The sequence below is a fragment of the Pelecanus crispus genome, chromosome 3 (genome assembly GCF_030463565.1).
Source record: "Pelecanus crispus isolate bPelCri1 chromosome 3, bPelCri1.pri, whole genome shotgun sequence".
NCBI lineage: Eukaryota > Metazoa > Chordata > Aves > Pelecaniformes > Pelecanidae > Pelecanus > Pelecanus crispus.
In genome coordinates, this window is record NC_134645.1 from 36,902,293 (window position 1) to 36,919,363 (window position 17,071).

Here is a 17,071-nt window from a genome sequence, read left to right on the forward strand (position 1 = left end):
TGTAGTGTACAATAAGGAAAAGCATTTTTTTCTCTTTCAATCAACAAGTAAACCTCTCCCCGCTTCCCTCCGTTCAACTGCAGTTGAACAAAAACCATCACAGAAACTTAGAGGGACTAGAATAGAATTCAACAGATATTTCTTCTAACCACTAGGTACAATATGAAATAAAATTTAATCCCCAACAGTTCTCTTTAAAATGTGCGTATCTTCTTTCCCCACTATGCTAGTCTGAAATAATGAGGCAGGAACCAACCATGCCGTTAGGCTGGCTCTGGTCTTCTCTTACTCTGCTGTGGCTGTCAGCATCAAAATCTCTTTTACCTTGCTCTCGATTAATTTTGGGGGTCCTTCTCTACTCTTACACTCCTTCTTCCATTGATCACTCCCTCCTCCTCATGTCACTCTTTCCTTTTCTTGATTCTCTGACAGCTTTTGAGTTTGCTCCACGTTGGCAGGAGTGGACCTGCTGTATATTTTGTTCTGTCTGATTGGGGAAGCTGAAACTTAGCATCCCTTGGATTTCTCCGGGTGTTGTGTAATTGAATTGTCTAGAGTGTTAATCATCTGATTATTCTGACATTCTTGATGAAAAAATATGTGTATTAAAATTATAATGCAATTACAGAATTTGCTTTTAGCGTAAATATATTTCTTCTCAGTGACATTGAAATTTACTACTCCCAATATTTATGTATTATTTTGACAGGTATACAGTGGGCTATCAGTAATTTTAAGGTGGCACAGTTTACTCCATGCAGCTTAAAAGCAATGATTTCCCCCCTCCCTGCCTTTTGCCCCATCACATTTTATTATTAATGGACACATCTGAATTGTCAGCTTTCCGAAAGCCTTGGCTGAAATGATCAGATTAATTTAATTGCTTAACCATGTCGTTGCTAACTAGGAGTACTGAACACCCTCTTGTTCTTGCTTTATCTTTTTCCTAGCAGTTCTTCTGTTTTTTTTTTTTAATTCATCCTGTTAGTTTAAACATAAGAATTCCAAGCCGAAATAGCCTGTAATGTGGAAATGTAGGCTTCCAGGAGCTGTGTGGGCTAAGAATAAACTTTTGACTTTGTCTGGAGGCAGGATGCTAAGATGGCTCAGCTGGCAGGTTAATGATGATTGTCATGAATATTAAATGATAGAACCAAAACAAAACTCCCAGAGAGACACTTATGCACAGATCTTACATAGCAACGCAACCAGCTCAGACAGCTGGCTCTCTGTAGACTTCCTTGAAAGAAAACAGCACTGAGGCATATTGGGATGATTTTTATAAACCGGAAAGCCAATTTGTGATGCACTGTTTGAAAGAGGTCTTAATGATTTATAGCTTGAAGCAGAAATCTGTTTTCTGAAGTAGATAAATAACAGGTAAATTATATCTGTGCTGTTCTCCCTTGTACTAAGTGTTTCAGAATTTTTTTGAGTTTGTGCTCACTAGAAATGTGTACAAGGGGTAAGCCTTACTGTTAAAGCTCATACCAGCTCTCCGGTGTGCAGCTAGAGTCCCACTTCTTCCTCTGAAGCTTCTCTCATCCCTTCTTTGTTTTTTTTCCTCTCTAAAAAGGCCACATTGGAGGGCACAGAATAATGAACTACAGTTGGTTTTGTTTCTTTCTTGTGATTTGTCCCAGACAGGGTAAGAGCTTGGTATTCAGAGTTCCTCCTTCAGCTCCAGTGGTGTAAAGCTAGCTCCTGCTACATGGAAGAATTGCTCCAGCACAGGCAAAAAATTAAAATTCAAGAAGCTTGGATTTATTTGAAGTAACACCAACATAGATCTGGGATGATTCCATTAACAGCACTGCAGTCATGCTCTGTTTCTAAAAGGATATCTAACGGCCTAGAGAGTAATCTTTGTTACACTTTATAAGTTGGGGTCAGATTCTTGCACATAACTTCCTTGGCTTTTATGGTTATGTAAATTTATACCAACTTAATATGTGGTTCAGTGATTTTCAGACACCAAAAGGAATGAGCTGAAATAACAGAGTAGGTTTTCTCAGATAACTGCATGTAGGCACGATCCATTTTGTGGTGTTATTCTGAGTATAAAAAGATAAAGTAAATCTAAACTATTTTTAGGTGCGATGAGTCAGTCTAAATGAGTTGATGGAAAAAGATATAAATGAAAGGACAGTCCAGTCAGAGGAAGCTATGGAGAGTAATGCTTTTATATAAACATTCTGCAGAATGTATTTGGCTTTCCAAACCCTGCCTGTAAATCAAGAAGTGCTTTCCAGTGGCTCATGGAGACCTCTCCAGTCATATGGTGCTAGCTGCCTTTGTTTTCAGTTCAATTGCATTAAAATCAGAATATATTTTTTAAAGTAGAAATTTAAAAGTATTTATGTAAATAATTGATGCAGTTATTCTAGTGGTATTACATGACTATGAACAGTGTGCGCAATCAGAAATAGAAGTGGCCAGCCTGTTCCCAGCTGTGAAGAAAACACATTCAGTGAGATAATTTTTCAGCTAGTATCAGGAGAACCCCTGATATACTTCTGTTGTTGTTAAATCAAACAGCCTAGTGGAATGGGAGTGATTTTTTTTTTTTTTTTTTTAAGGGTAACATAAACCAGATACATTTAAGAGACTAGCTTATATTTCTGTTTTCACAGTACCATGAGGAATTTACACACATACTCACTGACAGGGCTTGCAATAAGGTGAGCTACAGTATTGCAGCATAATAGTTTGTAACTATTTCCCTATGTGTTAAAGTTTCCCATAAATATATACTACTTTTTGAAGCAGATACAGCTAACATTCAGATAAAATCTTGGTTCAGATTTTTCTTTTTTTCAAGCTGAAAAGCTCCTTTAGATACTTACGGAAGTTCAGGTTGATGTATCTTAGTCTGCAAAGGCTACAAACAGTTGTTTTGGGATTAGAGGTTCATTTCTTACTTATTTGAAATATCTAGTCTATTTTACCATAAACTAGCTAAGTCTAGCGGATGAAAAGTTTACCTCTAGTTTCCATCTGCACCTTCATTTTGCACGTTTTGGATGTATCATTAAAACTCTTGACAATGTTGTGAAACACCTTTTATACAATGTCTTTAAGTGGCTGAGCCAGAAACACTGTCGGGGTTGTCATGGTTTCTACCAGTATTTCAACAACCAAACGACCAACAGACACATAGCCAAATTCCAAGTGATGACAGGCATGGATGAACATGGGTAAAATATACTCACTTCAGCTGAAAGATGAAGCACCACAAAGTGATACCTCTTTGGAGTGAGGAAATTAAAGCTACAGCATCAGAAAGTAGCATTCTTGATATTACAGCCATCTTAGGGTCCCACCAGCCCAAATGTCCAACCAACATTAACTTCTTCAAATGGCTGAAAGTCCCAATAGGGATGAAAGACAAAGGGAATTCAAGGGAAGCATCAGCTCATTTAACAGCCAGGAAACCTAGCATTAAGGATTGCAAAGTTGTAGCAAAGCTGAGAATTGCACCTTCATCTCTGTCTCCCAGGTTACCTCTTCAGCAGTGAAACTCCAGCCTTCTTCCTTAAACTAGAATGAGCATTGTTTAAAGACAAAATGAGAAAAATTGGTAAGTTATGGACTGAATAGCAGCAGCATGATTTTCTATGAATCCGGGCACCTGCAAGGTATCAAAGGAAAAGGCATCAGTATTTCTAGAAAATGAGACTGAGGATGTCAAGCAAGGAGGCAGCAGTCAACAAACTGTTTAATTCATGCTCATTTTCCCAGAGCTGCATCCAAGGAGGATGTCACACTTTTCCGTTCTCAAATTCAACCTTTCCTCTGAGTGCATCAGCAAGTTTCACCTCTTCTGAAACTGTACGCTCCCGTGAGTTATTTATCATTTCCTGCTGCCTCCCTTAAGCAGAATTTCACTCACCTTCCTTCTCTCTGCCTCAGATTGTTATATTCCACTGATATGCTTCTGCTTCACATATAAACATTTCAGCAGCCTGTTTTCTTCCAGCTCCAAGACATCTCCTTCCAACTCGAAGGAGACCATTCAGAGAAACGGGAAGTAAGTATTTACCCTTGGCAGCAGCAATTTAGGGACATATGTAATATTTAATGTGTAGAATCACAGAGGCTCAGCACATACTCAAACATCCCTCCTAAGCATGCATTCTTAAAATCCTTTCAAGTTCACTAAAATTGATAGGCTGATCTTTTGCACGCTAATACCGAGAGTTTTTCAGATATCCCTATAAACTGCCATCATAATTTCATTTCCATCTACCATTTTTGTTGTGTCAGAGACCAAAACTGCAGGGCATTATTTCTGACCTGTTCTGTTTAAGTGATACATGGAATAGAATATGTTTTAGAAAGACTGTAAGACTGTTGCCTTCATCTAAGTTGTTAGATCTGTCTGTTCCTGTAACATGAAAATACATCACAAACACCTTTAAAGTCCTAGTGTCCTATTCTTAAAAAGTATTGCATAACTATTTTATAGTACAGAGCATGGTTAAACAATAAGGAAAAATCAGTGATATTCTTGACACACTTCCAAGCATAATGTAGGACACAGACATGTTACCTAAGAATATAATCTCAATTTAAACATGTAATCCCTTCAATTAACACTTTTGACATAAGTGTACTTAGGTTTGATGCACGACTGCACAGTTCTGCAGTTCAGAATGAACACTTTGCTTTTTGTGGAGCGATAGTTATTCTTTTTAATGAAACTATGTTTTTAGGAGCTTTGCTCAGACATGAAAATTAATAAGGGGTTAAACGTAATAAATGAGTTACCTAGCCCTTATCTGTGATCATTACCAAAACAGCACTGCAATGTAAAATAAAGGGTGTGTAGCCGCAGCCTCCAACAAGAAGAGTAGCCTCCTAGGATACCGTTGATCTGCCACAGCTATTTTGAACCAGTTATCAGTTTAATCTAGAAAGTTATCCTCCAGGCAGTTAATTGCTTGGTAACTAAGCTCTGCGTATCCAACACAACTGATTTTAGTATCTCTGCAAAGGAGCATAGAACTAGGCACAGGGAAGTTTTCACTTCAGTCGTCATCTAATTCTACCTGCCCAAGTGCCAGAAAAGAAAATTACCTTTCCTCTACTGGCTGAAACAAATGCCATCTATAAGGTTTTTTTTCATTCAAAGTTTCTGTCTACAAAAGAAGGGGTTTAAGTTCAGCTCTATGTCCAAACATCCCTACAAGTTTAGGCCTGGCTGGATTCAGTTCATGTGTTTGACTCTGTCATCAGTGTATTATCTGTGTTGTCATAATCCCTAAAGCCCAAGTAGATATGCCAAGAAGTGGACTCAGATGTTCCCAATGCAAGGGTTCGATCCAAGTCTCTGCATTACCTGCTGCCTTTGCACAATACGAGAAAACTTTCAGCAAAATCTGGAAGGTAAAATATGGACATTGAGACATCAAATTTTTTTCTTTTTTCAGAGAGGTTTCTTTAAGTTGAGGGAAAATTATGTCCTATTTTGATTTTTCCTGGATGGCTTATTTCCAAGACAGTTTGCACCCAGATTCTTCTAAACTTTTCACTTCTCAGAAAGGTAACGTCTCAAGTCAGAAGGATAAAGGCTCACATCAAGAAGTGCTGCAGAACACTGTAATCTGAACATTCATTAACAGTGCAGAATTTCTGATTGCAACAGCTACAAATCACCTATGGGAAACAGTAATAGGAATTGTTTATTCAAGAATACTTCCTGTGGTTCTGCGGTTCATCCAGGTGCACAAGCTCTATTTTTCACAGAACGTTAATCTCTGTTTCTGTCTGTTATTTTGGATTTCTTGTCAACAGATAGAATCATAGAATGCTTTGGGTTGGAAGATAACCCAAGCCAAGAAGATGTAAGCGTAAGTTTTGTAAACAAGTAAATTAGGACTCACACCTTCTACTGAACAGGAAGAAAAAAGCCAAAACAGAAGGTGTTATGTGAAGACCAACAGATGGGTAAGGGTACAAGTTTACATTGTTATCATTGACCATATCTGACAGAACAAAAATAGGAAGTACTGCCTGTTACCAGGCCTGTGTGTACTGCTCTGCCAAATCTACCTTACCAGTATAAATTGTCCCAATAGCACAGTAAGATACATTTTCATTTCCCACCTATTCTGGTTTTAAGTTGGGGGTTTTTTTGGTCATGCCAAGATCAGAATCATACCTATGCTATTACAGTACTTCTAGCAGTGATGGCCACCTACTGTACACTTAGGTCTTTGAGAGTCTGATTGAACAGAGTGAAAAAAAACATTGCCTTTCGATATAGCACCGATTTTCTGTCAAAGCAGTCAGATACATTCTATATTGTAACTGTCTGAATCACAGATAGGGCTCTGAGTGAACTAATTATTACAAACCTAAAAGTTAAGGGGTTTTTGTTTGTTTTAATCAAAGCATTCACAAACAAGGACTGATTTTCTTTGAAAAATAGCCTTTCTGTATACCACGTAAGTAGCTTTCAGGTTATAGGTACATGTGTATTTTACTTTATCCGAATATTATTCACGGTGCATGGATCTGTCATATAAGTTGCATGGCTTGTATACTGTTTCCTGTATGGACAGAAAAGCATTAAGCAAAAGCATAAATGGATGATGGATAATGAAGTGTATGCTTGTCATCACTTACATCAGTTCTGGGGATTTCAAGATATCCATGAGAATATCCAGTGTTCATCTGAAGATATGCAAATACTAATCAGAGCTACTTAGCACATCTTACTGATGTGCAGCTGAAGCCTACTGAATGGCAGCTTTTTCACTCACAGAAGTAGTCAGAAAGGGGTTTTTGAATTTTTTTCCTCTCTGTTTTAACCAGATCAGCTGAAAAATTAGCGTTGGACTTCCTATATGAAACTTTTCACATCTCTTCCGTTTTCTCTTGAGTGGATGCAAATTACATTGAACATGTTTCAGATAAGTATGTTTATCTATAAAAGAGACAGAATGCATTGTAAAAGTCAGCTAAACCTTTTTTTTTTCTTGTTTTCTCTCCTGTACCATCAAGGGAGTTCTACATGTTCTTGGGAGTCTTGCAAGAGAAAAACTGCAGCAATTAAATGCCTTTCCAAACTATAATTTGTTGAATTTGTAGCCTGATCGTGGTTTTGAAACGAAAGTTAGAGGAAGTGATTTACAAACTGCTGACGCTTCTCCGATTCCAAAGCACTGTACTTAAACAGATAAGCATCCTCTTTTAATTTTTACTGAAATGTGAAAGTCCGGCAGGTCTGACAAGTGCAGTCTGAAACATGATCCTACGCTGATTCCTATGTTACTACGAATTCACAGCTGGCATCATCAGACCACAAAGAATATTAGCCTAGGCTGCAGTTCTCAAACACACACTAAGGCCTTTTCTGCATAAGAAAACTAATACAGGAACTGATTCACTTAAATCAATGAAACACTCATATTTTGGCAAAGGGCCACAAAAAGAATGGTGTCCATATACACATTACAGTTAGGAAAGAAATTACTTTTGTTTATGTCTAATCCCAAATTCTTGGAAAAATTTCAGCTGCTCAATCTATAGGATTCAGAGTACCTGCATTCTGGCAGGTAGTCTTCTTTAGATTAGGATGCAATAACTAGTAACTGTGACTAACAGCTGCTAATGCACCTTATGTGTTCTTGGTATGATTTCACTTAACTGCGGTCTCTACAACTGCAAAAATAAACATAATACTTTCATCTGCATTTCATAACCCCTTTACTGAATTTTCATTGCTTATATTATTAGTTGTGTTGCTCCAGTTGTTAATCAGAGAAATCCTTCTTAAAGTACAGATGATAGAATCTATCCTGTCACAAAAGTTAGTCAAATGTATTAGGATTAAAGTGAGGGTCTACTGAAAAGAGTGCTAGGTGGGAAACAGCAACTCAGATTACGCATCCTCTAAGTGATGAACCCACCTGATAATTCTTAACACTCAGAAGAGTAAACTATTATTAAATACTGAAGTAATTCTTGGCACAGCAATTCATTAAAACCTCAGACCATTCAAACACCCATGTTAAGTTAGCAGGATCCAGATTAGAAGCAGCACAGCAAAACCAGTGACGTTTGCAATGTTATCTGGAAGCAGCAAGTAAATTGAGAAGAAATTCTTCACTCTCCAAAGGCATTGTGGAGGAGTAGGAGGGCTACGCTAGGGCTCTGCACAGCTTGCTTGAGTGCCGTTTATAGATAGTGAGGGCACTCGTTTTACTGGAATAATACAGAGGTCAGGGAAATTCAGCTGACTGAAAAAACAGGGCTAGCATAAAATTTGTTTGAGTGCAATGTATAGATAGTGAGGACACCTGTCTTACTGCAATAATACAGAGGTCAGGGAAATGCAACTTACTGAACAAAACAACCATAGCAGACAGTTTGCTTTTAAGCAAAATAAATTTCAGGCTGTTGGCAAGTAACAACCTTAGACATAAAACAGTGTCATAAGATTAACACTAAAAGAAATACTGTGGTACTCTGAATTCATTTTTAAAGAGTAGTAGGTGAAAACATGTTAGGGATATATACCCACTTAAAGCCTTATTATCATAACACTGTTCTGTTGAGTGGGAGCCTCAAGTGGAATGGCCTAGGAAGTGATTAATGTGAGTCCTTCTGTTCCCAAACTGAAATAAAAACAAAAAGGAAATGTTTTTCCTTCTAAAATGCACTCAGTTGTGATAATCTTGTCTTTAATAAAGGAAGGGCTAGAGCATCTCCTTCTGTTCACAGGCATGGGTGAGGGTGGGTTGGATTCGCAAGGATCTCACACTGCAAGTGTGGGGTTTCTATCACCATTTCCCATTGCAACAGGAGGGTTTCTTCACTGAAATGAACCTGAAATTTAGTACAAATAGAAGCTGAGTTATCCACATCAGCAAAGGTGACCTTCATAGCATGAACAGGAAAAGCAGGGAGAGCATAGTTAATGCTAAGCCACTCAGTGGTGATGAGTTACCATCTAGCTACATTTTTGAAATGCAGCTGGATGTGCTGATCCCAGATGAAGTCAAGACTATTACTGTAGTCACAGTAGCACAGCTACTGAAGCTGCCCCATAAGGAAGCATGCAAGGAAGGGAAGGGGGAAAAAAACAGTAGGCATTGGAAAATTATTTGTGAAATGCTGGCTAAAGAACAACGACCATTACCACCAAACACACATGCATTCCCGTAAAGATGGCAGGTATACACCCATACCTGTGGGCAGGCATCATCAAGGGGCCAAATCCCAGCTGCTGTTGGTATCTCATCAAAAGGTCAGCTGTAGTAGTAATAATAATAATAATAAAACAAAAATAATCTTCTGAAGCAATAGTATTTTCTTAGATGCTAAATTACTTATTCCATCCTGGGGGTGGGGGGGGTGAGGGGGGGTGGCACAGAGTCCCTCCTGCAGATTAAGTGGTCTAATCGTAAGACACATAACAAGCTTAGAGTAAAATATGTAACATTGTGAAAGAAAGGACAAATAAATAGAAACTGCTTTTCTAGTTATTCAACTGACAGGCAGCTGTCCCCTGCAAACCATAAAGTGGAGAATTGTCTAATAAAATCTTTCCTTCAAAGAAAATGGCGAAAATGCTAGAGAAATAGAACAAAATATAAAATTGTATTTTTATTATATCTATATTATTAATACAGAATTGGGAGCAGCTGCTCAGTTTTTCCATGTCAATTCAATCTGTCACAGTGGCAGATAAATCCACATACATGACAATTTACATTCTACTTAAGTTAGTGAAAGTCAGTGGTTAGCAGCAATTTATATAGCACATGCTTTTATAGTCCTCTTCTTGCTGAAAGACTGCCAGAGAAACCCAGTAAAGGGGGTCTGCTTTCACCCTACAGGATCTGCAGTTTTCTATTACGTTAAAAGGAAGAGGAACATATGAATGCACACTTCATTGCAACAGCAGTGATGAAGCCAGAGTAAGAACAAAGAAAAACTAACAGAAATTAAAAATGAGAGCTGAAATTGTCAATATAAACAATGCTAACAATATCCACAGGATACTAAACTACTATAATTGTAAGAGTGTGTGGTAAACAGTGGGCTATCATTTCCTTTTTTTGTCAGAGAAAGAGTGGAGGAAGCTAGAAGGAAATCATTGTAATCTAATAAAGATGACATCTCTGGTAATTATTTTTCAAAATTAAAGTGTCATTTATTCAAAACTAACATAATAATAGTCTTACTTAAATTGTCACAGTAGTTCTCATGGGGGGAAGAAATTTATTTGTCTTGGTTTACAGCTGTAGGCTGCATAAATATTCCACGGTAACTGCACGTTAAGAGATTGAGTGGTTTTATATCCAGTATTCTCAAACCTATCAAATATTAAATCCCACACTGCTTTTTAAAATGTAAGCCTCTATTACACCTGTTTGTACATGTGATACCTACACTCACTTGAAGCACAGAGAACTGATGTTAGCTCATCCAGATAATGCATTCATACTTTCCCAAAGAGTGGGAAACAACTGAGGATTTACAAAAAGACCAGTCATGTTTCAACTATTAAAAACTTCCTTATCTCTTCTAAGGAATGTAATTTTACATTATACACTTGTAAACAGAGAAATCCAGGCAGAAAGATCTTTCATATAAAATAATTCCTGTAATTCAGACCAAACAGCCCAAGCGTATGACACTAACACAGATCTGTTTGTTTCCTGGAAGGAAGAACACTGTGTAAACTATGCGTGTACACACACATATATATTTTCTAAACAGAAAACTGACTCATGATAGCTAATTGTTGTAATGAACTCCAGAAAACAGGGAATCAATCTAATGCTCTATCATGCCTCTCCCCAGGCATTCTCTAGGTACAAAAATGTTCCTCAAAACTCATCTTTAATGTTGAAATGTGGCTGATCTTCAGGTTTAAAGTCTAGATTGGGGCTGCCATCCTCATTCAGGATTCGTCGAGAAGTATAGCCAACAATTGGATATTTGGCCTTATAAACGTTATTGAAGATGTCATCCAGGGACTTCAATTCCTCTTCTGTGAGTCCTGTCTAAATGAAATAGGGTAATGAAGTCCTGTCTCAAAGAAATAAAAATACAGATATTTACATACATTTTTCCTTTTTATCGATTACTATATACCTTAGGGTCAGCTTTTGGGTTTTCTTTGCAGAACATGATTCTATTCGTAGTATAAACTGTAATTTCATTATTTTCATTCAAACTGAAAAAACTTTTAATATATTCAGGTCAAACAAACCGTTAATCTCCTTTCATTTTCCCTGCATAATTAAATCACACCTCAAACAAGCAACAACCCACTGCCAGAGTTAGCATCCACTGCCATGTCAGTGACACAGGATACACTAAATCAATTGACAAACTTTGGAAGCATCTTTTTAAAGAGCAGGTAATTTCCCCTTTACGTGCTTACGTAAGTTGTATTGATTCCACAGATTAAAAACTTTTTAAGGCACTTAGCACTGTACCTTTCGTGAGCAGTAAATACATATCCATTTTATGTATTTAAAGAATATTAATGCATTTTGGTTTTAAAGATGTGAATCAACTTAAATAAATTAATACAAATATTTTAATATTATCATTCATCGTCTTGCAAAGAATAAACCTTTGCAAAACGGAATTAAACTAATAGTCCATTTTCTTACTATGTCATGTGTAAGATCTGCTGGATCCAGAGACATCTTTGCAACTCCTCTTGTTGAGTCTTTTCCAGCTAAAGCATTGTATGGGGCTCCTTTTCCATAAAACTCTGTCAGATTAAAAAAAAAACCAAAACAAAACAGAAACAAAACCGCAAAACAGTGATGATCTGACAATGTACAGGGTATGTTCAGCCCCTCATTTTCACCAGCCACTTGTCAGTGAACTGAAAGCAACAAGTCAAGTCTAAGACTCTTCTTTCCAAAACTGACTTCTGATTTGCTAGTTTTTGATAATGTATCCCAATCCTTAAAAAAAACCCCCAAACCAACCAAACAAAAAAGCCACCAGAGGGTGGGGTTATACAATACAACTGTTGAACTCAAACTCCTACACTGTGGTCTTAAAATTTACCTATTATTTAGGGAGCTGTGCTTTACATTCTTGTAAGAGGTTTGTAGACTCCAGAATTTGCAGTGGCAAGCCTCCTCTAACTTAGGATTTGAAGATCAGCCAACACGTATGTCCAGACAAGCTGCATTAACAAGCTTGGTACAAACAAAGCAACAAGCCGTTAGTTTGCTTACGATGACATTAAGCCAAGTGTCCAGGACCCCCGTGGTCCCTTCAAATGTTTTACAGCAAATCTGGATTAAGTAGCAGGAGTTCAAATTAAAACATCTGCAGTTCTTAGGGAAGGGACAAACAGCAATAAATGGTTTAGGTGTAAACAATGAGGTAAGAAGCCTCATGAAATAAGAAAATTTTAAAGGAGCAAAAAATTAGTTAGCCCCCCTGCCCTCCTTTCAAAATCACAGTCAACTCTTCCAAGAGTTTTGACCAGGCCACTGGCCGGCATGGGTAGGCAAACACCAGCACAAAAGGAAAAGATGAAGCTGCAGCAATGCTGAGTCTGTGTAGTGCAGTATGGGTACATCCAAGTTAGCTTTAATCTGGTCAGTTCATGTACCCAGTGTAATGAAACGCTATAGCACCGGCTTCCATGTGGCTTCATGCCACAGCTGGTGAGGACTTGGGGGTCTGGGCAGGAGTCTTCAGCACTTCTGTCGCCAGTGCCCAAGCTCACTGGACTACGCTGGCTATGTGTACAGCACACGTAATTGCAAACCACCGTAAGTTCTAGACAAAACCTTAGTGAGGGAGGTGTCTGAGGAGGAAAATTGAGTTTTTTAAAAAAGGAAAAAAAGTACATGTTTTTTGTTGCAATTGAACTGCAGGCTCCTAATACATTGGGAATATTTAAAAACAAGTGACTGAATAATAGCATGAAAACCAAGCAGACAGCAGAGGAGAAGCAAACTCACCTTTTCCAGAAGTGACATCAAATACTACTCCCTTCACCGCCAGGTAAATGGGCTGTCCTTCCTGGAAAGAAAGCCATCAATATATCCTCAACACTTACGCGGAGGCAAAAGGCAATTAGTTTTAGCTATGAAATCCATAAGCACCCAGGACACAAAGAGGAGAATTAAATTCCCTGTGGCATGTTTTTTCTTGTTTGTGTGTGTGTACAAGCATACACATTACCTCTCTTGAAATTTCTTGCTTGTGCTTTAAACCGTCCCTGAGATTTTTGGTTTTTTGAGGATTTAAGCATATGGAATGAGAGAATCTTTTTCATCTAAACATCACAATCACGGAAGACCTGGCCCTCTTGCAAGTCACCTCTTGTCTGCACACTTGTCTGCTCAAAGATGATTAACTGCATCTTTCTATTCCTACTGCAGAGGGATATTACCCAAGATAAAAGGGTGTACAGCCAACAGCTTGCTTTATTCGATTAAGAGAACAACAGATAAATACATAAACACACACAAATCTGATCTGCTGACATCCGTTTTACTTAATAAGCCAGTGCTTCTGCTTTGACTTTTATGTGCAAGATGTATTTTTAGATGCTGGTTTGTTTCTTGAACGTATCTAAAGACCCTGAAAAGGTCAGTTTTTCAAAAGAGAAGACAGATGTGTATCAATAGAGGACTTTATCATTTTGAATGTGAAGTTCTGCTGAGATCTCTGCGTCACAGAAAGTTAAAAACTTTTAAGTTGAAATTGCTTTGTTATTTCTATAATCTTGTAGGGAAAAAAGGGTCTAAATACATGGTTTAATGAATTATTGAGAGAAAATTACTTTGGTTCCAACTTATGGTAATCTGAAATTCACCGGCACGAGTACCTTGTCAAGCAGGCAATGAATAAAACAGGAATGGGCCATCTAGTTGCCTGTACACAACTTCAACGGACCGAAATCAGCAGCTGCCGGCAGGCCAAATGAATAGCAGGCTAGCCACACACAAATGCCAACAAACTTCTCACGAATGCCTAAAAAGCAAGTTATCTCACAATTACTGGGGGGGGGGGGGGGGGATAGCACAGCAGCAGAGCACGAGAAAAGCAGGTTTTAACGTGGTTTCAGGACACCAGCAGCAGGGAAGGTGGCAACGCTGGGGGCTCTGCGGTGCGACCGGCCCTGGCCCCGACCCGGCCCGGCCCCGCGGCTTTAAAGACCCGGCCGGGGAGGCTCGGGGGCCGAGGCCCCGCCGCGGCCCTGCCTCCCTCCCGGCCGCCCCTACCTGCTGCCCGGCGTATCTGGCCAGCTCGGGCTCGGTGAAGAGCCGCACGGGAGCCTCGGCCGGCGGCCTGAAGCGCAGCTCCCGCTCGGCCGCGGCCGGCAGGGCGGCCAGGGCCAGCGCCAGGGCCAGCGCCAGCGGCGGCAGCCGCGCCGCGCCGCCCGCCATTCCGCGGAGGACGGGCGGAGGGCGGCGGCCCCGGCTCCGGCCCCGCTTCCGGGCCCCAGCGTCCCCGCCGCCGCGGGCAGCAGCGGGGGAGCCGGTCCCTGCCCCGCCGCCTCGGTGGTTTGGTTAACGAGGGAAGAGGTGAAGCCGCGGCGCATATGCACTGAAATTAAATAACTGCTTGTGCAGCTCCGGGCGCTGCTGCGGGGAGGAGTCATTCGAGGCTCACTCGGGGCTGCCCCTTGGGGCTCTTCCCTGCGGGTCCGCGGAGCCGTGACAGACCGCTGCTAATAAAAGACTCCTCAATTTGCATCCTTTTTTTCCCCTCTGAAGTTGGTCTGCTTGCTGTTTCGAATGTCTCTGCACAAAATCGGCACACGTAGGGCAGGCTTCATCTTTATGACTTAAATAATAAACTGACATTTTTAGCCTAAGGAAGGAGAGAATAAATAGGAAATTTTCAAATGATGTGATTTCCCCATGCGATAAACAGAACACAGGGAAACATTCTGGGCCGGCAGAAGAATAAGCAGTTTGATGTTTGTAATTCTATCTGGAATTAAGAAAATTAGAAACTTTTTACCGTTTACATACATATATCACACCCCTTACTGTAGTGCTGGCAAGCGAGCACTTGAAGGATTTAAAGCCTGGATGTTTGACGCTGCAGCACCCAGTCTTCCTGACTGCCGTGCTGTAATTCAAATCCCTGTTCGGTATCTCCACTCCTCATACAGCGTGTGGTGAAAGCTGAAGAGTTGGGAGAAGGATCTGGATGGTAAACAGGAGATAGAAATGGGTTTGATCTTTGTTTCACGGATTGTTTATAAACTCTTCTTGTATAAAAAACATACCTCCACCTCAGAGGACACCTGTTCCGTGTTGCCTGAGGTAACACCCTTTTGCACAGGCTGTCCAAAGACACTTGTGTACGTTGGTGCTAGCCGAGCCGAAGCAGCTAATCCAAAGCAACATCTGCGCAGTCTTCTTCTGGGTGACAAACGCAGCGCAAGATGAGAAGGACGGGGCAGCGAAGGCACGTCACGGCGGTACGGGGGTGATGACCAACGAGCCACATCCCCGTGTGAGGAGCTGGGCCCAGCCTGCAGAGCCAGGGCGTGGGGAAAGCGAGTCGCCGTGGCCGTCTGGGAGCTGACTGCTTGCTGCAGGCTGTTACCTGGTGCGGCAAGCTGAGCATCGGTCCTGTTAGGGTCAAGGTTTACAAGGTTGTTACTGCGATTTTCCTTAAGCAGTGAAGTTCGCCTGCGCTGCCTAAACAACAGCTGGGCTTCAGAACGGGCCTCCCACCCTGGCTGTCCATCACGTCCATTTGCTGACTCCACACACCACGAGATAGGTATGAAATGTCAAGCAGAAAAGAGACCTTTAGTAAGGCTTTGGACAAAACAGCTCCTGAATGCTCCCGTTACGCGCAAAAAAGAGCTCTGGCGTTTGCCTGGTTACTCTGCCTGCAAATAACCTGCATGGCTTGTCGCAGAGCCCTGTGCCGCTGGGAAACACCCAAAAGTCTCATTTGTCAGTTTGGTTCATGTCACATTATAGATTTACCTTTTATTCTGAAATACTTATTTATTAGTGTATTATTAGTGTTTATTAGACCCCCAGGGGAGGTCTGCAAGTGCTGAACACTAGCTAACATCTGAAGTGTTATTGATTTGGGGCGTGTGTTAGAGCCTGCCATTGAACCACAGACATCTGAGAAATGAATAGCAAGAACTAAAATATTTTCTTTCTGAAAGAAGAAGCTGTATATTAGGATTGTTGTTGTCAAAGGACTTCAAACCTCGGTTATTAGCTGACTAGGTGTGGGTCTTAGGCATAGGGAAATGATCTACTGAGCAGGGACTCGGCTACAGCGTTGCGTCTCAATGCAAGAAATGTGCATGCATTTTCTTGATGATTAAACATTAACTTCCATGCTGGGGAAGAAAAATAGCTGTGTAGGTATTTGTGGACGGATGGCTCATGAGTCAGCTCTTACGTGGTTTTGGCTTTTATCGTCACCCCATTGCTGCCGCTCCTCTGCCAGCACAGCGTGGGTGGGTCTTCGTGGGAGCCCTGCAGAAGTTTTGTCTGGCCCCCAAGCGAGTCTGTTGTTTTGGTGTTCTGCTAGCAGCCTTGAGCAGCAAAAAATAAAAGTAATGAAAAAAAAAAATACAGTGTACATCTTGGGGAGAGCTGGCAAAATTGTTTTAAATTGTTTTTCCAATCTAGTTCATTCTTGCATAGGAGAGGTTGTGCGATGAGCTGTGCGGTGTAGAAAAGACTCTCATCTCCCTGTCACTACTCTGTGTTTTCAGTAGAGTGAAACGTTCCTATAAACCTTATAAAAAACCTGCTTAATGCGTGCGACGAGCAACCGCGCTGCATTTGGCGACTTCACGCTGCCTATGGCAAGAGTGCTCGGCAGAAATGGCTAAGCCAGCTCTGGAAGCTGACACAAGACCCGGCTCCTCGATGGCGTCGCAAGCCTTGGAGCATCTGGTGCGTTTCAAAGCTTCATCCCCGCTTCATCCCCTACAGCCTGGACGCGGAAAACGAAGGGTGGTTATGGCCGGAGCGGCTGCCGGCGACCCCGGCACGCCGAGGGCCTCGGCGCTGCCCCCGCCGCTGAGGCGAGGCCCGAGCTCAGCCGCTAGCCGCTGCCCGCCGCCCGCCAC

General features: G+C 40.9%; 1 protein-coding gene and 1 long non-coding RNA gene across 3 annotated transcripts in view; one reads left to right on the forward strand and one right to left on the reverse strand.

Moving 5' to 3' along the window:
* Positions 1–7,077, forward strand: part of LOC142593357 (uncharacterized) — a 54,316-nt gene extending 47,239 nt beyond the window's left edge. For both annotated transcript variants that reach the window (XR_012830966.1, XR_012830965.1), the window contains exon 3: positions 3,500–7,077. This is a non-coding gene — a long non-coding RNA (uncharacterized LOC142593357). The remainder of the gene's footprint in view (positions 1–3,499) is intronic.
* Positions 7,078–10,034: 2,957 nt separating this feature from the next.
* On the reverse strand, positions 10,035–14,411 carry NENF (neudesin neurotrophic factor). Its single transcript, XM_075708620.1, has 4 exons — positions 14,229–14,411; positions 12,960–13,020; positions 11,640–11,743; positions 10,035–11,021 (listed from the first exon to the last, which is right to left on the reverse strand). The coding sequence occupies exons 1-4, from the start codon at positions 14,391–14,393 to the stop codon at positions 10,845–10,847; spliced, it is 507 nt and encodes a 168-aa protein (XP_075564735.1). The 5' UTR covers positions 14,394–14,411; the 3' UTR covers positions 10,035–10,844.
* Between the last annotated feature and the right edge of the window lie 2,660 nt (positions 14,412–17,071).